At 40.7% G+C, this 27,247-nt stretch overlaps 1 protein-coding gene across 7 annotated transcripts in view; it reads right to left on the reverse strand.

Annotated features, from left to right (window-relative positions):
* The window catches only part of Mei1 (meiotic double-stranded break formation protein 1), an 80,004-nt gene that overhangs the window by 42,819 nt on the left and 9,938 nt on the right, over positions 1-27,247 (reverse strand). For all 7 annotated transcript variants that reach the window (XM_078052667.1, XM_078052666.1, XM_078052665.1 and 4 more), the window contains 8 exons: positions 24,284-24,357; positions 21,497-21,602; positions 20,792-20,995; positions 16,590-16,720; positions 11,104-11,218; positions 9,758-9,874; positions 8,636-8,735; positions 8,379-8,513 (listed from right to left, as the gene is read on the reverse strand). In XM_078052667.1, coding sequence (XP_077908793.1) covers positions 8,379-8,513; positions 8,636-8,735; positions 9,758-9,874; positions 11,104-11,218; positions 16,590-16,720; positions 20,792-20,995; positions 21,497-21,602; positions 24,284-24,357 — 982 coding nt within the window. The remainder of the gene's footprint in view (positions 1-8,378; positions 8,514-8,635; positions 8,736-9,757; positions 9,875-11,103; positions 11,219-16,589; positions 16,721-20,791; positions 20,996-21,496; positions 21,603-24,283; positions 24,358-27,247) is intronic.

Consider the following 27,247-nt stretch of genomic DNA (forward strand, 5'->3'; position numbering starts at 1 on the left):
TAAATTAGTGATTATTTGATTGGATTACTGGTTGCCTAGGGCCACTATAATAGATTATCACAAACTGGTGACTTCCAACAATAGAAGTTTATTCCCTCACAGATCTGGAGGGTAGAAATATAAAATCAAGCTGTCAGCAGGTCCACGCTCCCTCCAAAAGATCCTAGGAACAATTCTTCCTTGCCTCTCCTAAGCTTCTGGTTGTTGCCAGTAACCCATGGCATTCCTTGGCTTACAGCTGCATGGTTCTAATCTCTGCCTCTGCCTTCATATGTACCTCTTCCCTCTGGGTGTATCTGTGTCACTGTACATCCAAATCTCCCTCTCTTAGACTCCAGTCATGGCAATAGAGTCCCTGCTGTGTAGCCTTATCTTAACTTGAAGACATCTATAAAGGCCCTATTTCCAAATAAGGCACAGTCATAGCTTCTGGATAGATATAATGTTAGAGAGATGCTAGGCAACTCAATAAAGTAACTAAAATAATAAAAGTAAAGTAATAAAGTAAGGAAAAGCCTGAAAACCTCACTGCTGGTTTCTTTTTGTGGGTGTGTGTATACATATATATATATATTTTTTTAAATATCTTTATTTTGTTTATTTATTTTCATGTGGCGCTGAAGATCAAACCCAGTGCCTCACATGTGCGAAGCAAGCACTCTGCCTCTGAGCCACAACCCCAGCCCTTAATATATATTTTTAAAATTTTCTGTGGTTGTAGATGAACAACATGCCTTTATTTATTTTTATGTGGTGCTAAGGAACGAACCTAATGCCTTACATGTGCTAGGCAAGCATTCTGCCACTGGTCTACAGCCCCAGCCCCTATGTTAATATTTTTATTAAGGCATTTTTTTATACATAATTGTGGGGTTTACTGTGACATATTAATAAAGGTGTACATGCTCATTCTTCTCAATCCCCAGTACTTCCTTTTCCCTCTCCTCCTCCTTCTCCTTAATCCCCATCCTCTATACTATTGATCTTCTTTTAATCTATTAACATTGTTTTTTAATTGGTATATTATAGTTATACATAAAAGTGAAATTCATTGTGATATATTCACATATGCCCAGAGCATAATTTGTAATTTGGCCAATTCCCAGCTCCTCTCAATCTCTTTCTCACCATCCCAGCTAGGATGTACATCCTGATTTATCTCTCTCTCTTTCTCTCATACTGGGGATTGAACTCAGGGTGCTTTACCACTGAGCTACATCCTCACCCCTTTTTATTTTTTGTTTAGAGACAGGCTTTCTCTAAATTTCTTAGTGCCGACGTTGCCCAGGCTAGCTTCAAACCTGCCATTTTCCTGCCTCTGCCTCCGAGTCACTGGGATTGTTGCAGACATGTGCCACTACACCCAGCTTGAGATTTTCTTTTTCAATATTTGTTAAGAATCCAAGATCACAGAGCAGACTTACTGTAGGTGGGATCCCACAAAGTTTTAGATTCAATGAAATATTTTGGTTGGTATAAGAAAACAGGGGTAGAATCACATACTTTATGAGTTTGATGGAAGAAATGTTGCATTTTTTTGAGCCACTATAGTTCTGTAAGACAGGCTTTGGTCCCACCTCCTCAGCATGTTGGTTCTTCAACCCTAGCTTTCTAAGAAACTGGACCTTTATCTCCAGTAGTTTTTACCTCTCTGCCTCCTCTGACACTGAGATATTTGTCAGAAGTGTATCATCTATGAGTAGATACACAAGGTATAGTTTGTCAGCAAACCCTACCACAATGAAGTATCTAGATGGGTGAAGGCTGACTGCATATGCCTCTTCTTGGTGTTCCTTAAATGGTACCAGAGTGCTTGCTGATCTGTCAGGGACACTGTGTTGCTGAAAACCTGGTTTTTACTGGTGCTGGTGACCAGAGTTCCCTCTGAGATGCCAAAACACATGCACAGAACATCCTGTCTACAGGCTGACTTGGGTTATTGTTGTGTGGGTCCACAGGAATCTAGTAGATGGGGTTGTTTTGAGTTTGGGTTCTAAATGGCCATTACTTTCTGCTTTTCCTATAGCCAATAGACAAGTGTTGACTCTGGAGGTGAAGTCTGAGTCAATATGTGTTTAGAGTCTTGAGAAAAAGCCACATGAATAAATCTGTCAACTGGGAAGCCAAAATCATTCAGAACTTTGTGCTTCTGGCAAGAGATGGATGATTGTTCATCATAGTGATGATGGGTTCCTCCTGTCCAGTCTCAGACACAGCAAGGCACTGCCAGTTGGATTTGCTGTACAAGGCAATGTTTCAGCCTGTTTACTTCCTATAAGTATGTGTGGAATGAATGTCTAGTTTCTGAGGGCTGATATTATGTTTTGGGAGATTTTTTTTTTTTCCAGTCCTAGAGATTGAACCACTGAGCTACATCCCCAATCCTTTTTTATTTTTTATTTTGAGACAGAATCTTGCTAAGTTACTGAGGCTGACCTTGAACTTGTGATCCTCCTGCCCCAGTTTCCCAATGACTGGGACTACATGCATGCCCCATCACACTGGACTCTTTGGGGAGATTTCAAGCGGAATTCCAAGGTCTAGATTCAAGAATGTTACTTGCTGAAAAGCAGTACTCCTAGTGCTTGAATCCTGAGCCATGGAGCAACTGGGAAATGAACTCTTCCTCTAATCTCCCATCTTTAATTCCTCCCTGGGTGAGCCTTCTAATAGGTTAGGCTTAGTGTCTCAGTCAACTATATATAGTTTAGGCCTCATTGTCCCTTTCCTTCTTCATTTTGGGAAGCTCTAAATCGATCTCAATCAATCAATCTCTCTCTCTCTCTCTCTCTCTCTCCCCTCCCCCTCCCTTGCTCGAGCGCACTCGTGTGCATTTGGAGACAGGGTTTTATTGGCTGGTCTTGAACTTCTGGGCTCAATCATTTCTCTTGCTTCAGCCTCCTGAGTAGATGGAATCTTGGGTGCATGCCCATAAGCCTAGCTTGGAAGCTCTTAGTTCCTAACCTACAATGATCATCAAACTTCTGGTTCCATTGTACTTAAATATTTTTCAACAGTTTTAATCCTTAGTCTTCCTTTAAGTTGTGCTTCCCAGAGACCCTCTGGAACCACTGCACCTAAGAGGGACCACCTCAGTAAACATTCTGGGAAGTTAAAGTCAAAAGTAAAGTCCTGTCTAGGCACAATAGTGCACACTTAAAATCCCAGCTGCTCTAGAGACTGAGGCAGGAGGATCTCAAGTTTGAGGCTTGCCTTGGCAACTTAGTAAGACCCTATCTCAAAATAAAAAAATAAAAAGAACTGGGGGTATAGCCCAGTGTCCCTGGATTCAATCCTCAGTATTGCAAAAAATAAAAAAAGTAAAATCATTTAAGGATTAAAACGCACCCTCCCCTATCTCTCTCCCCAATTCTGACTAAACCAGCTTTCTAGCCTCTTCCAGCACTAACCCCCTTCATGTATAGTCCTGGGTCAACTGGCTTCTGTACCCTCAGTAATCCCTATGTTTTCCCACCCTCCTGCTTCTGCTAACCTTGTCCTTCCACACACAAACTTCTTCCTCATCTCTCCTAGCACAGCTCAAACATCACCACCTGCCTGAAAGGTGCTTCTGTCTCCTTAGCACCCACCTCCTGAAAGAGTTCCAGCTCTCCACGGGAACCTCTGACTGACTTGTTCTCATGCTGCACCTTTGGTACCCTGCTGGTTTACTCATTTCACCCTCCCAGGGATTCACACCCAGTTTAGAGATTCAAATCCAGGGAAGGACAAAGGGGGAAGGGAGATAGACTGAAGTCATTGTAATGTAAATGCTGTTTTTTCATTTCAATTTTTAGAACCAAGGGGGAGTCAAATCACAAAGACTTAAAAATGGTTCTAGTAGAGACTATAAATATTAACAACCTTTATATAAGGTAAAATGAAAATAGAGCTGACTGACCTTGAGAAGTAGAAAGGAGGGAGAAAAGGAGAAGGAAGATGGGGTGGTGTGAAAGAATGGGAGTCCAGAACACTGCCTTAAGCTGAGGGAATGGGAAATACGAGCTTTTAGTATATTATTTAAAGGCTTGACAACATAAAATATTAACTAGCAAAAATGCCAAGATGTAGAGAAGACAAAAAAAGTAAGCTACTTAACCTTGATGTTTTGTACTGCAGTCAAGGAGCAATGTCTTAAATTGACAAATAAAGATATAGTTTTAGGGAGACAATAAACAGAACTAAACCAAAATGAGTTTAAATTAGTCTTCTTTAGGACATGGAGACAGAATTAGAGAGGTGCTCATTTTCATTATAAACCTGAGGCAGGATAGAAAAAAAAAAAAAAAAGATAGGTACAAAAGACACACTTGTCACTCCCTAAGCCAGTTTTCTTTCCCAGGTCTGGCACTGAAAAACCAGCCTCTACCTCAGAGCAAAGCCTGTCCAAGGAAGGGACATGACCTTTGTCCTTGGAAAGACCCACAGAGCACTCCCAGGCACATTCCCACCCTGCTAAGTTGTTTATCTACAAATAACAGAAGAGATCTGCTGCCTCAGGTGTCCCTGACTCAGTCTGGCTAGGTGGGGACCCATAGTAACCCCCTAGTAGCCACCAATCAGCATGAGACAGGGAAATACCTGGGATGCCAGATGACCCTCCCAGTAGTTTATGGTGTTGGGAAACCATGTAGTTCGGCATGAACACCCCTCTAGGCTTAAACCAATCAGTTCAAATGAATCCCCCTCTTGTAGTAACCAATCACCCTTATCCAACTTGTTCCTGCCAGGGAATGTGCTAATCATGTTTTAGAGTTGTTATTTGATTTTCCCGCGGTGTGGATGATTTGCTAAGAGATGTTATGATATATGTAGGGGTCCCTGCCTTCCCCAAAGAGTGTATAAAACTGCTGCAAACCCTGGGCTCGAGGCCTCTCAGCATCACTAATTGCTGTGTGTGCACGCGGAGGACCGAGCTAGCTCGCAATAAATACCTCTTTGCTGCTTACATCGATCTTGGTCTCAGGTGGTCTTTTGGGGGTCCCGAATTTGAGCACAACAGCACACTCAAAATTCTGAGAAATCTGCAAATCTTTAGAGTTACCATAAATTTACTCACTTAGGAAAATTTCCTTGTGTAATAAATAGATTAAGTGAAAAGAGATACAATATTTTTAAGAAGGTACTTTCCAACATTATCCACTGATCAGATCATGAAGACATTGTCAGCCTAAAGATCCTGAGAATTGCCAGACCAACATAAACCATCTCATGATCACAAGACTGATGTCAGCCCCACATTCTTTCCCATTCCCACTTTCTTTAAAAGTTTCCTTAAAAAAAGAGAGAGAGACTGAGAACCCCAAAAAGTATCTCTTACTCTCAGGGTGACCTGTTCTCCCTTGTATGTGTCTCTGCTTTTCTATATAAATCTGTATCTCTGACATGCCCTTAAATTCATTTTTGTGATGTTTGTCAAAAAGCCTGGGCTGGGGTTGTGGCTCAGTGGCAGAGTGCTTGCCTAGTACACGTGAGGCCCTGGGTTCGATCCTCAGCACCACATAAAAATGAAGTAAAGATATTGTGTTCACCCACAACTAAAAAAAATAAATAAATAAAATATTTTTTAAAAAAGAGAACCCCACTCATCCTAAGTTGAGGTCCCTTGATTCAATTCAAACTCCTCAGGATTTCTCCAGGGACAAACCCTCTGTACTTTTAAATTTCTATTATTTGAATGTATTGCTTTATTAGAAATATAAAAGAGAAAACCATGGGAACAAAATAAAACTTGAGAAAACAATGTAACAGATAAATACAGGTTTCCTCAGTTACTTTTTGTCAAGACTTCAGCATCTTGCTAAGAAATAATTTCTCATCTTAACTCTATGATCTCTTAGTCTCACCATCCATTTTTATACCCTTTATTTATATATTTACTACCTATTAGGAATGAGAGATATAGCAATGAAAAAAATAACAAAGCTTGGAACTTATATTTTAGGAGGGGAGAATACAAAACAAAAGAGTAAAACAGAACTCTTGAGTGTTGGGTAGGTGCTAGAGCAGCCTGATAGGTCAGTTAGGGAAGGACACTCTGAATAAGACCTGAAGAATAGGAAGAAGCCAGTCACACAAAGACTTAAGGGAAGAATATTGTAGGCGAGGGAACAATTAGTAGAAAGGCCCTACAGCAGGAATAAGTTTGGTGTATTCAAGAAACAAAAGGCCACAGGAGCAAGAAGTGACTGAGTATTAATTGTGGAGTTGAGGACTCAAATCTAATTCTAAATCCAAAATTGAATTATCTTTCCTCTATCTCCTGGTGGCATAAACAAATTTAATTTTAAGTTTCTGGAATACGGCACTAGGAGTTGGAAATGTCTGGAGCCCAGGAAAATACTGTCATGAATTTTGGGTAATACCCAAAGGTGTCAGGTCCTGATCCCAAAATGTGTGCCTGTTGCTTTCTAGGTAAAGCTTCTACAGATAGAATTAAGGATTTTTAGATGAGACGATTATCCAGGTGGGCCCTAAATGTCATCACAAGTATCTTTATCAAAAATAAGCAGAAGGCGCTGGGGTTATGGCTCAGTGGTAGAGTGCTCACCTAGCATGCATGAGGCACTAGTTTCAATCCTCAGCACCACATAAAAATAGATATTGTATCCACCTAAAACTAAAATAGAAAGAAAGAAAGGAAGGAAGGAAGGAAGAAATAAAGAAAGAAGCAGAGGGAGATTAGACACATACACAGAGGAGAAGGTAAGGTGATCACTGTGGAGTGATGTGGCCACAAGCCAAGGAACCTCTGGAGCCACCAGCAGTATAAGAGTCAAGGATGACTCTCCCTCAGAGCCTCTAAAGCTTGGGCAGTCTTGCCGATATCCTGATTTCAGTCTAGTTGTATTGATTTTGGACTTCTGGCTTCCAGAACAATGAGAGCATAAATGTCTGTTGTTTTAAACCCTCAAGTTTATGGTAATTTGTGATAACTGGAAAGTAACACAGCCATGTTAGGCAAGAACTATAGATCTGGGCATCATCAGCCCAGAGCTAGGAGCTGAAGTTCTGTGTGTAGATAAGAGCATTTGAGGAGAAGCTACAGTAAGAGAACCAGGGAGAGAGAGTGTTCAAGAGTTGCCAGCTTCTAGTTTAAGATGTTAGAGCCAACAAGTACAGTTATCTCTGCTACTCCTTTCCAAAATGAAAGTAAAGAGTTGTTTTTTTCCCCCAAGATATAAATTCAAAACAACAAGGAAAATACAAAAGACATGAATATGTAATACTCTGAAAGTAAATGCCTTGACAGCTCTCTAAAAGCAAAATCCTGATTCAGCAGCAGGAAAACTAAGAAGTAACCTTATTTGCTCCAGGAACCCTTCAAAAGGCAGAAGAATTAGTAGCAACAAGTCCTACAGAAGTGGGAGTAAAGTCTAGACTAAAACAGAAAGACTGGTTGCTAGTTTGTTTAAAAGCAAATGGAGGGCTGGGGCTATAGCTCAGTGCAAGAGCACTTGCCTAGAATGTGTGAGACACTGGGTTCCATCCTTAGCACCACATAAAAAGACAAACAAATAAAAGCAAATGGACTCCAACCCCTTCCATGAGACAAAGCGACTTATCTTCCTTACCCTGGCAGGAGTTTAGAGACATTCTCTGAAGGTGAAACAGAGAGCCTCTGAATTGTTCAGATAGAAGACACTTACTGAGAATGTAGAGAAGCTCACAAAGCTCACACTGTGAATGTTGAGAGGCCCCACTTAGCCACTTAGACTCCTCTAAGCAGGAGCCTGAAGAGTGTCCTCTAAGCTGACCAGCCTGAGGGGAGACCTTAAGATCCTGACATCAGGATTCCTCCAGCTTTTCCTTAATGAAACCCACAGCTTCTCAGCCCCACTCAAACAAAGAACTTCCCATGAGCTTTCCAGTGCCTCATCCTTAAGTGTAATAAGGTAGTCAAAGATCAGTAGACATCTGAGAAAATTTCCCAAGTAAAAGCAATACAAAAAACAAAAGAGCAACATAAAGAAGACTGAAGAAAAATGAGTACTTCAATAAAACTCTTCTCAGAAAGGTAAAAATTATGTCCATGAAACAAATATGGAATAAAATACTATAAAATGAAGATTAATTGGAAAGAGCTCTTCCAAATTAAAAATACAAAGTAAAAAATAAAACAATGTATTGAAATAAAAAGTCAAGAAAATCTCCCAGAAATACACAGTGGTAAAAAGATGAAAAACTCTCAGAAAACAAAATTAGATGAACAATCCAGGATTCCCATCATCTAAACAGCAATTCCAGAAAAAGAGAACAAAATTAATACAGAAGAAAAAGATATAACTGGAAAAAAAAATGCCCTTGGAAGCTGCCTGGCCTTGACCAGCTCCTAGGTACATGGCTGGTAGAAAGCTCTGTTTTGCAGGGTCTCTCACCTCAGGAAAGCAGAAGCAGCCTTCACGGCCTCAGCAGCCACCTCCAGCACAGGGCTGCTCACTGCCTCTTGGAGGGCACGGCTGGCATCCCCACACATGGCTGAGCTTGTGAACAGCCTGATCTCCTCCGGCTGCCTGGAGAATGGTAGACGAGAAGCAAATGGGTGAACTCCTACTGCTGGCCACCAGAAATAAAAGCTCACTTTTCCTTTTCCAGTCTGGCCCCTATGGGTGTGATGCTCTCCCACTTTGCTCACCTAGTCAGGATCTCAGCCAACAGTAGTAGGCCCTGCTTGTGCAGCTCTGTGTTGGTCAGCTTCAGGCTTCCCTGGAGGCTCCTCACCACGGCCTCAATGCCTAATTCAAGATGACATGCCAGAGGCCAGGAATCAGTACTCTGCAGTTCCTTCATCACCCACCCAAAAGAGGTGACATGCTCTGGGTAGTACCTACTGGTTGGAGGAACCTTTATGGAGAAACCCTGATGAAGTTAAGCCTATGAGACCCAGCTGGGAGATCTTCAAGGACAGACTTTCATTAGATTAATCTCTGTCTCCCCTACCTTAGTACAAGCCACAGTACAGGCCTTGATGGTAAATACCTACTGACCAAGTTACATATACTCTATTTGACATACTCCTACTCCTCCTTGAAGAATCAGCTTGAACCTCTGCTCCTCCAGGAAGCCTTCCCTGATCCACTCAGGCAGAGATGTAAACCTCCTTGAGCTCCCACAGTCCTTATGCTTCCATTTAGCACAGCTCTAAGAGTTTCTAATGAAATTGCCTGTTCACAAATCTCTCTCTCCACTTCCTGGGGATAAGGACCATGCTATAGGCCTTTCCAAATATCCAAGACCTACCCTGGCATAGACTAAGAAGAGAAAATTTAAAATGAATGATTAAATGTGCCCATTCTAAAAATCCAGATGTGATAATAAAAAGTCGCAACAAAAACAGCATCATCAGTATGGTAGGGGAAAGGACAGTTTCAAGAAACTTTAAAAGGATGAAATTAACAAAACTTAGGGACTAACTAGATGAACATATATCTGGAGTATATAGGGACTGAATCCAAGACCGAGTAACATTTAGAATTGTCTTTAATGTGCAACAGGAATTCATTTAGCAGCTAATTGGAAGGCCTTTCCCTTGCTGAAGAGTCTAAACATATTTCTGCTAATCAGTGAACAACAGAACCATTTGGATATTAGTGCTTATATACTGAATCTGGTAATGTGTTTGAGATGATGGAAATTCTCAGTCTAGTGCTTCCCTCAAGAGGGGCCAGCTCCCCATCACTGCTACTACTACTACTACTGCCAATTTCAAACACCCGTCCACCAGACCCAGAGCTAATACAGGACCCACACTACCAACCATACACCGTGTGACACTTGGAAAAGAAGAGTGGCTCTTCTGCCAGGAGTATCAAGCAGTTGTAGATGGACCAGATGAGCACTTCGCTGGATGAGGAAAGATGCTCAAAGAGGAATTCTGGCCAGGCAGGGGGGAAGAAAACAATAAATGACAGCCGTGATGTATTCAGCATCTTAATCCTGATGCTGGATGTATTCAGCATCTTAATCCTGATGCTGTTTCTGTTCACACACCCTCTCCATGAGACATGGTCATCAATTCGCAGATAAAACTGTAAAGTATTCAGGGTTCTGGTCTAAATCATTTCTTTTTAACAGATGGAGAAAATGAGGCAAGAGAGGCACAGTCAGTGGCAGAAGTAGGTCTGGAACTTATGGAACTCAGGTCTCTTAATTCTCAGGATAGCAGCAGTATGATGCAGAAAAAGATTTCTCAGAGTCAGAGAAACTTGATTTTATATCCCATCTCTGCCCCATGATGAGCCTTGTGGGTTTGAACCAGTTATTACCCTTCTCTGAGCCTCATTTCCCCTCAATTTCATTTACAACCCCTCAAGTTGGTTTACATTCCCCATACACCCACATCTCCTATAAAAATGGGTATGTGCCTTGAAGCAGTGGCACACGCCTATAATTCCCAGCAGCTTAGGAGGCTGAGGCAGGAGGATCACAAGATCAAAGCCAGCCTCAGCAACATAGCGAGGCCCTAAGCAATTTAGTGAGACCCTATCTCAAAATAAAAATTTAAAAGTGGGTTGGGGGACTGGAGCTGTGGCTCAGTGGTAGAGCACTTGCCTAGCATGTGTGAGACACTGAGTTCAATTCTCAGCACTGCATATGAATAAATGAATAAAATAAAGGCCCACCAATATCTAAAAAAAATATTTTTAAAAAATGAGCTGGGGATGTGACTTAGTGGTTAAATATCCCTGGATTCAATCCCTAGTCATTACCCCCACCAAAGTGAGGAATTAAATGTGGTAACATTTATAAGCACCTCAGGGCATATCTCCTGGCTCCTTACAGGTCCTAGAGAAAAATTAGTTCCCTTTACCTTTCTGACCTACAGATTTTTCTCCACCCCACACTAGTTTTACTCCTAGAAATTCAAATAAATCACAAAAAGCAGGAACAAATTACTCAAGATCATATAAAGAAATATGTAGCAAGAAGATAAAGAAATTATGAAGCCTACTTCACATAAAACTGACCCTATACCCACCCCATTTCTTTGGTGTGAGCTATCAAAGATCCCCTGACAAGGATGCTGCCATTGCTGTGATCCTCAGGGATCCTCCAACTGAAACCATGGGGTCCATGGAGGAGAAGATTAGAGGGCCTCCTTACCTGGGATGTCAGCATGGATAAAAGCTGGGGCATGCTTCACTGGAGAGTGGACCAACACTGCAGTTATACAATGGGCACTGGCCACCTGCAGGGTCTCGTCTCTGGAGAGGAGAAACTAGAGAAACAGGGAAAAAAAATATCCCAGTCACACCACTGATAGCATCAGAGGACCCAGCCCCAGTGCCTCAGAGCAGGAGCCTGATTTACCTCTGATCTCTCCTATACTATATGGTACCCAGCATACAGGAAAATAGACATCAATTTTGGAAAAGAATCTCTGTGAAGTACATTGATGAGAAACAGAATGAAAGCTCATATTGTAAAATCCACCAATGCCATTCAAAGAACACTAAAACCACCATCAAGTAGTGCTCATGTCTTCACTGACAAAAGTACTTTGAAAGCCCTTACCTGGTTTGATATTTGCAGCAAGCAGCACATATATCACCAGGATATATGTGCTGGTGACATAAGAAGGGAAGGTTCCACTATGATCTTCACTTCAATGAACATATACATAGCATGCCTGAGGAAGTTATAATTAGACAGGCCTACCTGCAGGACTGAGCCTGGGCTGATTTGGGAACCTGAATTTTAGGAGGGTTCCTACCACTCCCAGAACTGATCAGGGTATGTGACTAAACATTTGAACAAACATGTTGAACACCTGCTTCCCTCCCAAGAGTCTGGAATTTTGGTATGTATGAGGCAGAGGGTACTTCCATGATCAGCCAGACCCCAACAAAAATACTGGGCCCTGAGATTCTAATGAGCTTCCCTTGTAGGTAATGTTTCACATGTGTTACAATTCATTGCTGGAGGAATTACATGTGCTCTGTGTGACCCCCTATATGAAAACTCTGGAATCTTGTGCTTGGTTTACCCCAAATCCCATCCCATGTGCCTTTTCTTTCTGCTGATTTTTCTTGTATTCTTTCACTATAATAAATCATTACATAGTGTATAACTATATGCTGAGTCCTCTTAGCGAATTATCCCACCTGGAGGAGGTCTTGGGGACCCTTCACCAGGTTAAGTTACTTACCACACCACTAAGAGGTGACAAAACTAAGGCAGAAATCTAATTCAGCCACATCCAAATATAGGAATCTACCCACACCTGAGTGCCCCATTAAAATTTTAGATCAGGTTACCCCTTTATTCAAAACCGCCCAATGAATTTCCACTGCTCTCTGACATTCAAACTCCTACTAGACACATGCTAGGCAAGCGCTCTACCACTGAGCTACAACCCCAGCCTTGGTATTATTATTTTTTTATTTTTTTAAATATTATGTATCTTGATTACTGAGTATTTTACAGCCATTAGAAGGGCTTCTAACACTTCCAGAAACAAGAAAAGAATCAATTGCAACCACAGATTTTAAATATAACACGAACTGATCTTTTGTGGGGGAATGCCTAGCAGCAAGCAGCACATATATCACCAGGAAAGGTAGAGTGTGCCTGATTTTATAGCTTTGAAGGAAAAGGACCAAGTCTATTCACGTTCGGAAGAAAAGCATCTGGAGACAGCAGATTTAACCCATCTCTGTCATAATATGTCATTATATGTCAAAATTGTCTTATTACAAGCAGACACCTACTTTATTAGTGTACAAAGGAGTTTAGATATTATTCTTTATCTTGGTCTGTTTTCTAAAGGAAATAACATGGTATTTTACATCAAGATGTTATTCATGGGGACTGGGGTTGTGGCTCAGTGGTGGAGCTCATGGCTAGCATGTGTGAAGCACTGGGTTTGAGTCTCAGAACTGTGTATAAATAAATAAAATAAAGGTCCATCCAAAAAATATATGTATATAATATACATATGTGTGTGTATATGTATGTATATATATATATGTATATATATATGTATATGTATATATAGATATAGATATATAATATGTATATATAAAGATGTTGTTGATGTAAGGCAAACTGCAATTTTATGTGCCATTTAATGGGTAGCACATTTTCTTTTCCCTTTTTTTAATATATATTTTTTAGATGTTGACGGACATTTATTTTATTCATTTATTTATATGCAATACTGAGAATCAAACACAGTGCCTCACACATGCTAGACAAGTGCTCTACCACTGAGCCCCAACCCCAGCCTCTTCTTTTCTCTTTATTTATTTTGTACTGGGGATTGAACCTGGGGGTGATTTACCATCGAGCTACATTTTTTAAATTTTTTTTTTAGTTGTAGATGTACATAATACCTTTATTTTATTATTTTTTTATTTTTATGTGGTGCTGAAGATCAAACCCAGTGCCTCACATGTGCAAGGCAAATGCTCTACCACTGAGCTACAACTTCAGCCCCTAAGGCACATTTTTAAATTTTTGAGACAAGACCTGCCAAGTTGCTTAGGGCCTCACTAAATTGCTAAGGCTGGCCTCAAACTTGCAATCCTCATGCCTCAGCCTCCCAATTATCTAGGATTATATGTGTGCACCACCACATCTGGCACACATTTTCTTAAGAAAAGAATAGTACCAATTAAACTATGACACACCATTGATGGTAAAGTATCTCCCATCAGAGCTGAGCACAGTGGCACACACCTATGATCCCAGCCACTCCAGAGGCTGAAGCAGGAGTATCACAAGTTCAATGCCAGCCTCAGCAACTTAGTGAGGCCCTAAGCAACTTAGCAAGACCCTGTCTCAAACTAAAAAACAAAAAAGACTGAGGATGTGGTTCAGTGATAAAGCACCCTTAGGTTAGGACCCAGTACAAAATAAATAAATAAATAAATAAATAAATATATATATATATATATATATATATATATTTTTTTTTTTTTTTTACGATGACCTATCAGGGCTTCCATGACTTGCTCTGCTTAATCTCTAGCCTCATCTTATGCCACTTTACCTCACCTCCCACCCACCAGCCATCCAACCAACTCCATCAGTTTCTAGAATTCACTGAGGCCTTCTCTCCCTCTGGCCTTGATTTGCTACTCCTGCCTGAAAGGCTTTTCTGCCCACTCTTCATGTCATTTCTTATTAATTCTTGAACTGTCAGCTCAAAAGTCATCCCTTAAGAGAAGCCCTGCCTGACCACTCAACCTGTAAGTGGTTTCTCCACAGCTACCTCGTCCTGTTATTTCCTTCTCAGCACTTACCACAATCTGTAATTACTTTGGTTGTTCATTCAGTCATGTAGTAATTGCCTTACTCACTAGTCTGTAAACTGTGCTAGAGCAAAAAGTTTGTTTATATACCATGATGTTCCCAGTGCCTAACATAGGCAGTGACGTATCACATTAATGCCTGGTATTTGACAAAATGAAGGAATCAATATTGCAACAGCAGGAACACAAACATTAGCAACCTACTCCTATAGCATGAATTTTGGGAGAAAGTTTTGATCATTACCTAAAGTGCAGAAAAGAATAGCATTAGACTCTGGCCATTACAAAAATGCCAGAATGGAGGTATAAAGACACATGCCAATATTATCCTTACTTAAAATTTTGAAATTTATTCATCAATATTTTTGCATTATATTTTAAATATTTTTAGTGGTGGATGGACACAATAACTTTATTTGTTTATATTTTTATGTGGTGCTGAGGATTGAACCCACTGCCTCACACATGCTAGGCAAGCGCTCTATCACTGAACTACAACAACCCCAGCCTTTGTATTATTATTTTTTTATTTTTTAAATATTATGTATCTTGATTACTGAGTATTTTTGAGCACCTACTTAAATTCTATGCCCATTGCAAGTTCCTCCCTCACTCCCTTAGCCCCAATCATACTGGTGGGATTATAAAATAAACCCTAATCATCCAAAGATGCAATGGAAAAAGAGTTTCAATGTATTGATGGAGAGTAGGACCCCAAAACCAATATTTCTGTCTTTATGAAATAATCTTGCCCCAGGAAAGTGTACTCTTCAGTCTCTGCCACGGCTACCACCATGCTGCCTTGGTGTACTGTGAGGCAGCAAGACCCTTTTCTTAAGTCCTTGTACACCTGTTGGGCTCAGGATCAAATATCCTAACCACTTGATAACAGCACTTCCTGGATAAAAGCAGAAAAATGAATTCAGGAACCTGATATAAACTTTCCTGGTTTAAATACACAGACCTGCATGGACCATTCTAGAAGCATCCCAGGGAAACAAAGAGGAACAGTGTGCTTTGGATCTTTATCTATCCCCAACTGATCCTTTATCACTTCTGACTAGAGCTCCTCCTCCTTCCTACGGAAAGAGCCCCACTGCTGGTCAATCAATCCTTGAAAAGTCCTAACCACTTGATAACAGGAGAATATATAGCTCTGCTATACTCGGTGCTGAGCACTGGGGAGCAAAACACCAGATTTAGGTGCTACTCTGAAGAAGCTCCAAGTCCATCAACCACAATATGGTGAGACAAGCATTATGACAGAGGACACATTCTGCCTAAAGGAGCCAGGGTAACAGAGAGCCCTACAGGCCTAGAGCTGAATCAGATCAACAATGAGAGAGGAAATAGGCTACAGGCAGAAGGAAGAGTTCCTGCACAGCACAGACAGAATGACCCAGCATGAAAAGGACCAGGGAGAAGCTACTTAAGGCTGGAGTGCTGGGTTGCACAGGTAAATGAGGCTCAAGGAGACACAGGGTCCAGATAAAGGGACTTTCAGCGCCAAGCTGGGACACTTATCCCTAAAACAAATGAGGTGGCTTTGTTTCTGTGCTGTATGTTGTCACATCACGCAACATAACCAGTCAGGGTCTTCCAAGTGAATTTAAGCTAAATAAGACACAGACAGAAAGTACCTTTTCTTTGGGTTCATCGACCACTGCTTAGCCTCAGCTACCCAAAAGGGGGCAAGCAGGCAAAAAGAGGGTGAGGAATATGTGCTGGACCTTTTCATTGGGGAGAAGCTATTCAAATGAGGCAAGGGGTCAGGTTTACAAAGGAATAAGTGAGTATAACCCAACCTCCTCTGTGCCGACTACTCCTAGGACCAGGCCTTGTTATCCCAGCAAGGGAAGAGCCCAAGTCAGGACTCATGGCACTACCGCACCAGACTACAGTGATCTTTCAGATCCCAGTGATGCATTATACTATAAAAGCCCCTATAAGCATCAGGACTTAAAGGTGCATGCATTTGGAGTGGCTCCCTACAGTATTCTCCATTTTCAGGCAGTCCAGATGTGAAGAAATAGATACTGAATAATAATTTATAACAGAAAAAAATCTTATTTTGAGTCTTCTGATAGCATATCTATTATGGCCAGTAAGAAACATTTTTGGGGAGGCTGGGGTTGTGAATCAGTGGTAGAGCACTTACCTAGCATATGTGAAGTCCTGGGTATGATTCTCAGCACTACATAAAAATAAATAAATAAATAAATAAGAAAGACATTTTGGAAATGGATAAAAGGTGTGGTGGATGAGGACAGACCCAGGAAGTACTTGGGTTCCATTGTTATTGAAACTAGAGACAAGGAAACAGAAGACAACTACCTTTTTGAGCACCAAAGGCAGTGAGGTCTCTCCTGGAGGCCCCTCCACACTCTGAGCAGTTTCTGCCAGTGCAGATTTGTTCATGATCATGGACACAAAAAGATCATACTTCAGCAGCTGCCTCAACAAACCTAGGAAGCAAAGAGGTTGAGAAGAGAGGTAAGAGGAGCACAGGTACTCCTAGAGTACTCCCAAGATAGAGCCTAAAACATCTCTGGAGAAACCTCTTCAGGTCTCCATAGACATGAAGAATGGTTAGAATCCTTAAGCACCAGGTTGCTTTCTGCAACCCAGCACACTCCCACAGGGACCTAATAAGAACCTACTAAGTCTAGGCTTAAGGGTCTAGGGGTTCAACACTAAGTAAGACAAACGTAACCCAAAATCACCCTATTGAACTGCATTTCATAGATAAAAGGATAATATCAATTTCACCACAACATCATCTTTCCCCTGGCATAACTCCTGACACACAGCAGGAAGTCAATAAATATTTTTTACTTTATTGGGTATAGTTGGTATACACCTATAATCCCAGCTACTTGGGAGGCTGAAAAAGGAAGATCACAAGTTTGAGGCCAATCTGAGCAATTTTGTGAGAATTTGTCTTAGAACAAACAATAAGGGGGCTGGGATTGTGGCTCAGCAGTAGAGCGCTCGCCTAGCCCTGGGTTCGATCCTTGGCACCACATACAAATAAATGAATGGAATAAGGGTATTGTGTCTAACTACAACTAAAAAAATAAATATTAAAAAAAGAAAGGGCTGGGAATATGGTAAAGCATCCCTGGGTTCAATCTCCAGTACTGGGAAATATATATTTGTATATATATCTGACTGAACAAATGGAGCACATGCTTCTGCAAAGGGAACAGACATAAAAATAGGTGCAGTGGTGCACACCTGTAATCCCAGCAGCTCAGGAGGCTGAGACAGGAAGATTCCAAGTTCAAGGCCAACTCAGCAACTTAGCAAGACCCTGTCTCAAAATAAAAAATAAAAAGAACAGGGGATGTGGGCTGAGGTAGAGCTGAGGATGTGACCCAGTGGTAGAGTGCTCACCTAGCAGGTGTGAAGCACTGGGTTAAATCCTCAGCACCACATAAACATAAATAAATAAAAGGCATTGTGTCCATCTACAACTAGAGAAAATATTTAAAAAGAAAAAAAGAGCTGGGGACGTAACTCCATAATGAAATGTCTCTGGGTTAAATTTCTAGTACCCTCCCCCTAAAAAAAGTCACACAAAGTTGAGCACTGTGGTGCACACCTGTACTCCCACCTACTCAGGAGGCTGAGGCAGGAGGATTGCTTAAGCCAGGAATATAAAGGCTAGCCTGGGCAACATAAAACGACACCATCTCAAAACAAACAAAAAATAAAAATGATTCACACAAATGATTACTTAACAATTGTGATGAATGATACAAATGAAGAATGGCCAGACTTATGAAAATGTATACAGGAGGATCTAACTAAGTGTAGGGATCAGTAAATCCTTCACCAGCAAGTTAAAGTTGAGCCTGAAGGATAATTAGGTGAAACTATGTGAAGGGGGAAAGTGAAGGGAACAATATTTCAGAAACTGAAAAACAAACCACAGTGGTTGAAAAAAAATTTAAAAATCCAGAAATGACGACTGAGCGGTCATTATACTATAAAAGCCCCTATAAGCAATGTTAGGGATTCTGATCCTTATACTGGAAATCATGGGAAGCCACCAACACATTCTGCATAATACCTAACTTAGTTACCAGGTGAGCAAACACTGCTTGTCAGAATATTAAAAATTAATCCTTGGGGCTGGGGATGTGGCTTAAGCGGTAGCGCGCTCGCCTGGCATGTGTGCGGCCCGGGTTCGATCCTCAGCACCACAGACCAACAAAGATGTTGTGTCCGCCGAGAACTAAAAAATAAATATTAAAAATTCTCTCTTAAAAATTAATCCTAGGGCTGGGGATGTGGCTCAAGCGGTGGCGCGCTCGCCTGGCATGCGTGCGGCCCGGGTTCGATCCTCAGCAGCACCACATACCAACAAAGATGTTGTGTCCGCCGAGAACTAAGAAAAAATAAATAAATGTTAAAATTCAAAAAAAAAAAAAAAAATTAATCCTAGGGCTGGGGATGTGGCTCAAGCGGTAGCGCGCTCGCCTGGCATGTGTGCGGCCCGGGTTCGATCCCCAGCACCACATACCAACAAAGATGTTGTGTCCGCCGAGAACTAAAAAAAAAAAAACTAAAAAATAAATATTAAAAATTCTCTCTCTCTCTCTCTCTCTCTCTCTCTCTCTCTCTCTCTCTCTCTCTCCTCTCTTACTCTCTCTTTAAAAAAAAAAAATTAATCCTAAATATGGTGGGGAAAAAAGCTCAAGGCATTTGTAGGGAATTGGGGGAAGCATCTAATCCAGCCTGAGGCCTTGGGGAAGGCTTCTAGAAAAAGAAGATATCTGAACAAATCTTGAAGGATGAGAACCTGAAACAAGAGCCAACTCCTGGGTAGAAAAAAGAATATACAAAGGCATGAGAGTCTGGTGTATTCCTTGAGAAACATTCGGTTTAGAAAGGCTGTTGTGCGGGCTGGGATTGTGGCTCAAGGTAGAGCACCTGCCTAGCACATGTGAGGCACTGAGTTCGATCCCAAGAACTACATAAAAACAAAATAAAATAAAATAAGGGTATTGTGTCCATCTACAACTAAAAATAAATATTAAAAAAAGAAAGGCTGTTGTGAGTGCAAAACAAGGAGAGGGGAAACCTGGATAAGGATTAGATCACAAAGAGCTTAGAAGGATCCAGATTTTTAAGGATAAATGAATAAGATAATATATATCAGCCCCATAGTACTGAATGGTTCAAAGGATGTGACCGCACACCTAGCTGGGGGTCAGGGCAAGAAGGAAAGGTTCCAGGCAAGAGGTGGTATTTAAAACAGGAATCTCCAGCTAATAAAACTGAGACTTCCCTCTGCTATGCACTGGCTAGCTTGGAGACCGACCAGGGACTCAATTTAGGGCCCTTTCTTACCCATTTTAGCTCTAAAATGTCCAACTCCAAGACACCATGTATTCAGGTGTCATTCTGGTGCACCTCTGTGCCAGCACTCATCATACTGGACTGTCCATGTCTGTCTCTCACATTGGTCTATGAGCTTCCCAAGGACAGAAGTCAGCTCTGACCTCAGAGCCCAACACAGAGCCTACAAATGCTCACTATATATGTTTGGACTATTCAAAACAGAGCTCTTAACCCAAATTGTGATGAACCACCATCACTCATAGTCTATGCTTTTCCCTATAGCTCCTGCTCTGAAATAGACCCTCATTCATTCACCAATCACAGTGCACATCTTCTTTACATAAAATATGAAAACTGGGGTTAGTGTTGTAGCTCAGTGGTAGAACACATGCTTAGCATGTACAAAACCCTGAGTTCAATCCCCAGCATCAAAAAATAAAATGGAATAAAATACAGAAGTTTCCTTCTCAGAAGTATCTTGTAGTTCTTTTGTATTTATGAAAGTAAGTAATAGAACAAGAGGCTGGAAGTTGGTACTGAGGCTCCTAAAGAGCCTTGAAGAAGAAGCAGAGAAACCTAGACTCTACCTTGGAGTCGAGAAAGGACCATGGGAAATTTTTCTGGCTAGGAAAGTGAATGTATAGTGGATATAAGCTGTAGTCTTAAGATTAACTTAGCAGCAAGTATAGGATGCACGAGAATAGGCAGAAAAGACCCAAAGCAGAAAAACTGTTGTCCTACTTTCCTTCCTCTTTTTCTCCCAAAGGCAACATTCTTAAGATGCCACACTGACTTGACTCTAGGCATTTTTCACAGTCTATGCATCTGATCTCCAAACTCCTGGATTCTACCTTTTGCATAACAGCAAATTTCCCCACCACTAGAGCATCCAATATCTCAAGTCCTCAAGCAAAACCTCAGAAACTTGGGCTGGGGATGTGGCTCAAGCGGTAGCGCGCTCGCCTAGCATGCGTGCGGCCCGGGTTCGATCCTCAGCACCACATACCAACAAAGATGTTGTGTCTGCCGAGAACTAAGAAAAAATAAATAAATGTTAAAATTCTCTCTCTCTCTCTCTCTCTCTCTCTCTCTCTCTGTCCCCCTCTCTCTCACTCATTCTTTAAGAAAAAAAAAAAAAAAAAAAAACCTCAGAAACTTGTTCTTTTTTCTCCAATTCCATGTCTCACCCAAGCAGTTGATCTGGAGCTCCTTAGTCTGGGCACCTTCCATGGTAGAAAGAAAGAGAGGACACAGCTTCTCCCGGAAATGGCCTGAAAGCATCTCAGCAGCTATGTGTGAGGAGTAGAGCTTCCCATACAAGTAACAGACAGAAGCTTGAACCCCTTCATTGGGGTATACCAAGCCTCTCAGCAGATGCTCCATCAGGCCACCTGTCCAGAAAACAATCAAAGAGCAGGGAGAAATCAATCCCTGGATACCATCCCTGTCAACTGCCACCTGAAACTCCAAACTCTTATTCCCAATGAGGCAATTCCCTATAACCACCCCCGCCAATACACACACAATAAATACTTTCTGGGTGTTTCATCAAGAGAAAACCAAAAAGAAAAGAAAAGAAAATAGAAAGCAAAGTTTAACCAAGTTAAGCAATCTTTCCTTGGATAGATCCTCCATAAGATATTTACTTTCATTTCAATTATGAAAAAGAAGTACTTCTATATTCCAGAATTCATTCCTCCCAAGACCAGATTTTAAAAATTGATCTCTTTCAAACTGTCCAACTTGGAGCACATTTTGCAGATGTGGATACTAAAGGCTAGAGAAGGAGAGTAATGACTTTCCAGATGAACACAGTGAATGGGCCACCCAGATTGGCAGTATGACCAAAGCAGGCAAAGGGTAGGGTTGGATCTTCCCCATAGGTCACTCACCATGCTCCATTACAAGCTTGTCTGCCAAGGCAGGGATGGTATCCACCAACTTGCCAAGAAGAGTCAGGGTGGCCGGGCTGCCTCGCATGGAGGGCATGCTACACAGCTACAGAAAGTGAACATACTCTGCTGTCAGAATCAGGACAGACTGCCCACAAAAACGGATCTTGCCCTACCCACCCCAATGCCTATATTATGTAAGTCTCTCATTATAATTGGCTTTTTTAAACTAAGTATCCATCTCATTAAACTGGAAACTCCCAGAGGAAAGACACTGACTCAAATTCCTCTCAGAGTCCTTAGTACATATCTAGCTCAGTACTCGTTTGTTAAACTGAAAAAAATTAGAAAATATTGGGATGGAGTTATAGCTGTAAGTAGAGTAGTAGAGTGGTAGAGCTTGCCTAGCATTAGTGAGGCACTGGGTTCAAATCTCAGCACAATAAATAAATAAATAAATAAATGTCCATCAACCACAAAAAAATTTTTTTTAATTTAAAAATATTTGGGGGGCTGGGATGTGGCTCAAGCGGTAGTGCGCTCGCCTGGCATGCGTGCGGCCTGGGTTCGTTCCTCAGCACCACATACAAACAAAGATGTTGTGTCTGCCAATAACTAAAAAATAAAATATTAAAATTCAAAAAAAAAAAAGATGTTGTGTCCGCCAATAACTAAAAAAATAAAATTAAATAAATAAATAAATAAAAATATTTGGGCTCAGGAGGTGGCTCAAGTGGTCACGTGCTCGCCTGGCATGCTTGAGGCACTGGGTTCGATCCTCAGCACCATATAAAAATAGAGTGAAGATATTGTGTCCACCTAAAACTAAAAAACAAACATTTAAAAAATATATATTTAAAAATTTTTTTTAATATTTTAAAAATTAGGAAATATTTCCTCCTATAGAACCAAAAACAAGGTGGAAATGTCATAAAGACAAAACTGCTCAGTGCAGAAATAAAATAATAAAATTATCATCAGCATTACTATAGCTACTAATATTGAGCAATCTATGTGCCAGACATAATGCTTAATGCTTTATAGTGGGAGTCAACAGTAAATATTTCACCTCTCCTACTGACTAGTTATACCACTTTGGATAAGACTCCTAACTCCTCTATTAGGAAATAACAAATAGCACCACCTTCATAGGGTTATTGGTGGAAACAGATTAAGTTTGTGCATATAATAAAGCACCTAACACCTGGGTGTGGTAGCATACAAATGTAATCCCAGTGAACTCCAACAGGAGGATCGAAAGTTCAAGGCCAGCCTCGGCAATTTAGCAAAATCCTGTCTTAAAATAAAAATTTAGGGCTGGGGATATGGCTCAAGCGGTAGCACGCTCGCCTTGCATGCGTGCAGCCTGGGTTTGATCCTCAGCACCACATACAAACGAAGATGTTGTGTCCGCCAAGAACTAAAAAAAAAATAAATAAATGTTAAAATTCTCTCTCTCTCTGTCCCCCTCTCTCTCTCACTCTCTCTTTAAAAAAAATTAAATAAATAAATAAAAAATAAAAATTTTAAAGTATTGGGGATGTTAAATCATCAGTACCAAAAATAAATAAATAAGTGAATAAACCATCTAACAGTGCCTAGCATATAGAAAGTGCTCTATAAATGTTAAATGCTATATTCATGATGATAAGTACCAATCTAAGCAATTATGAATTTAATCTGATTTATTATTAATCACAAAGTAATTACAATAATTTAAATAAAATTTATAGTTAATGCTTTGTTATTGATTGTGTTAAGATGAACATTTATATTTTACAAAATAAAAAAAAAAGTGACTCGGGCTGGAGTTGTGGCTCAGTGGTAGAACTTGCCTAGCATGTGTGAGGCATTGGGTTCAATTCTCAGCACCACAAAAAAATAAATAAATAAAACAAAGGTATCGTGTCCATTAAAAAATAAATTAAAAAGTGACTCTAATATTATTCCTCATCTTAAACATATTAAAAAATTTGCTATTTATTCTTTTATTATGTTGAAGAAAGCATGCCCACTTAATTCTTACCTTAGAACCTGATAAAAGCAAATGTCTTCTGTACAAAGCAATGTACACAATTCAAAGCCAAATAAAAACACTAAACCAAAATAGTGAACATATTTCCCTGATTAATACATCAAGGAAATCTGTATTGTATTTAGAAAGATACAAAGAATGGGTCATGGGATGACTGAGCCAGAAGGATGGGACTGGAAATAGCACTTGGCAGACTGAAGGGAGAGGAATTCCTTGAAAGCTGCAAAGAGTGTTGGAACAGAATGAAAAGCCCCAAATCCTAGCTCTGGCTAGTCCCTTTTCCTTTTTGGATTTCAATCTCCCCACCTATTCAAAAAGGGATTGGGGGCTGGGGCTGTAGCTCAGTGGTCCAGTGCTCACCTAACATGCAGGGGGCACTGGGTTTGATCCTCAGCACCACATAAAAATTAAATAGATACTATATCCACTAAAACTAAAAAAAAAATATTTATTTTTTAAAAAGGGATTGGATCAGCTCTAACAGAAGTTGAAGGTTCTGAGGGGCCTCAAGAACCCACAACTTGCTGGGTACAGTGACTCACACCTGTAATCCCAGCAGCTCAGAGGCTGAGGCAGAAGGATGGCAAGTTCAAAGCCAGCCTCAGCAACTCAGCAAGGCCCTAAGCAATTTAACTAGATCCTGTTTCAAATAAAATAAAGAATAAAATAGGGCTGGGGATGTGGCTCCGTGATTAAGTGCCCCTAGGTTCAATCCCCAGTACCAAAAAAAGAACCCATAGCAGTATACTGACCTCTCTGTGGCACGCATCTAGTAGGCAATGGACAGTCTGCTCCTGCTTCAGCTGTGTCACAAGCTGGATAAGAACTGAGGAGACATGACAGCAACACTGAGCAGAACACACCTCCAGCTCATAATTCACCTCACAACTCTTCGGGTCAAAGTCAATGTAGGGCAGTGACATGCTTGGTTTAAGTGTTTTTTCTGTCTCTGCCATTAAATTATGAGTGTACATGCAAACAAAAGAATTTCAGGCTCCTTTGTTGTTTTATATAAGTGAGTCTCAACTAAATAGGCTGCACATTAGAATCACCTAGGAAGCTTTTAAATATATACACTAATGTCCAGGTCCCAGCCCAAACCAATTAAATTAGAATTTCTAAGAAAAAAGCCCAAGCATCTTTATATTTTTTTAAAAAAATCTTTTTCTTTAGATTTTAGTTTTGGTCAAAGTTATAGAAGCATATTTTTAGACTCTATTTTTATATCTTTATTTATTATTTATTATTTTTATGTGGTGCTAAGGATCAAACCCAGGGCCTCCTCACACGTGTAAAACAAGTGCTCTACCACTATGCCACAGCCTCAGCCCCACATCTTTACATTTTAAACATGAAGAACTATAGACATATACTTGAATATATATTTAAATATTTTATAATATACTTGTATATTTATATAATGCATCTTAATAGTTTATAAATGCTTTTGCTAGGGCTGGGGTTGTGGCTCAGTGGTAGAGCACTTGCCTAGCACATGTGAGGGCCTGGGTTCGATCCTCAGCATCACATAAAAAATAAATATATAAAATAAAGGTATTGTGTCTAACTATAACTAAAAAATAAATATAAAAAAAATTTTGCTAGTGACTTGGGAGGCTGAGGCAGGAGGATTACAGGTTTGAGGCCAGCCTCAATAACTTAGTGAGGTCCTAATCAACTTAATGAGACCCTGTCTCAAAATTTAAAACATAAAGAGCTGGGAATGTGGCTCTGTGGTCAAGAGTCCCTGGATTCAATCCCCAGTGCCAAAAGAAAAAAAAAATGTTTTCTCATATAAAAATTGATGTATATTTCTAAAGTTATCCAGGTAAGTCTCTTTATTTTTTATTTATTGATGTATTTGTTTGTTTTTGGTAACAGGGATTGAACCCAGGGGCACTTAACCACTGAGCCACAAACCCAGCCCTTTTTATTTTGAGACAGAGTCTCACTGAGTTGCCTAGGGCCCAGTTAAGTTGCTAAGGCTGGTTTTGAACTCACAATCCTCCTGTCTCAGCCTCCTGAGCTGCTGGGATTACAGGTGTGTGTGCCACCATGCCCAGCAAGTAAGTCTCTTATGAAGCCAGAGTTAAAAACTAATACTTTATATTACCTCTATTTTTCCCTTCCTCAGAGCCTGCTCCTTTATATACTAAAAAAAATGCCAATTATTATTATTTCTCAGCTTCAAATCTACTTTTCTGTATGGTGTTTCCGCTAGTGTCTTGGAGAAGTGGAGAGGAGACTGGATCCTCAAGGCTGAAAAGCTGCTAACAAGATGTAGCAGCTGATGTGGGAAGTTTCTGTCACTGCCAGATAAAGAAGCAGCTTTCTAGGTAATACTCCAAGAAACAGAAAATGAGCAGAGCAGGAAGCAAACAGGAATCATGAGGAAATAGCAAGTTCTTCTCGTTCCACTCTTGCATCTCCCTCTAGTGCCTGCCACCTCAGTAAAGTTCTTAAGGTCTAATTATGGACCAACTAGAAGCTGATGGCAGCAAGATTATAACCCTATTCAAGTGTATCCCTGAAAGAAAATTAAGGGTAACCCCCACCCAATGGTCAGAATTTCAAGTGGTTCATATGTTGTCTGGACTGAGATGGTCGGAAGTACATACAGACCACATTGATTAATGGACAGCTGCTGTTTGGCTGGCTGGCCATGGACTTGGGGAATTCAGAATTGGTGGCACTGAGGTCTAAGAAAGAAGAAGATGGACCTTTCAGAGTGGGGACAAAATATGAAGACATATGTGTCCTATGTGAATACTCCCTAAGGAATTTCTACTACAAAAGACATTTTGTTTTCTTAATACTAGGGATTGAGCCCAGGGGCACTTAACCACGGATACACATCTCCAGTCCTTAGGGTCCCACTAATTGCCTGGGCTGGCATTGAGCTTGCTATTCTCCTGCCTCAGCTTCCCATGTCACTTGTATTACAACCATGTACTGCCGTGCCTAGCAACTACTACAGAGGAGGTTCTGAACAATCAGGTGGACAAACTGGCAAAGGAGATGGATGTCAGTCCTCCTGTTTCCCTAGCTACCTCACGGTACATTCATGACGTATGAATCCAAGTACCAAATGGCTATGGTAGCATAATTGAAAGCTATGTAGTCTCAACAATATGAATTTCCTCTCATCAAGGCAGAATTGATTACTGCTACCATGATATGCCTAAATGGCCCTTGGCAGAGATCTATATTAAGCCCCCAATATAGGACCATTCACCACGTGAGATCAGCCAGTCACATGGTGTCAGATGGATTACGCTATAGCCCTTCCATCATGGAGGGGCACAGATTTGTCCTCACTGGAATAGACATGTATTCTGAATATGGGTTTGCCTTCTCAAGCCATAATACTTCTGCCAGCAACACATCTGAAAACTTATAACTTTACCTGAAATATCTTGTTCACTGTTACAGTGTTCCACACAATATCACTTTGGTCAAGGAACTCACTTCACAGTAAGAGCAGTGCAGCAAGGTACTCATACTCTTGTCCCATATTCCATCACCGGAACCAGCTAGCCTAACAGAATGTGGAAGGGCTCTGAAGAAAGCTATGGCATTACTTGGAAGATACCTGAAAAGATTGGTTTCTATCTTACATGAAATATATTCCTTGAATCAGTGATTAGCATAAGGTGCTGTCTTTCCCATAGCAGAACACGTGGGGCAGGGAATCAATGGGTGAAGTGAGATCACTC

The sequence above is a fragment of the Ictidomys tridecemlineatus genome, chromosome 6 (assembly GCF_052094955.1).
Source record: "Ictidomys tridecemlineatus isolate mIctTri1 chromosome 6, mIctTri1.hap1, whole genome shotgun sequence".
Classification (NCBI taxonomy): Eukaryota; Metazoa; Chordata; class Mammalia; order Rodentia; family Sciuridae; genus Ictidomys; species Ictidomys tridecemlineatus.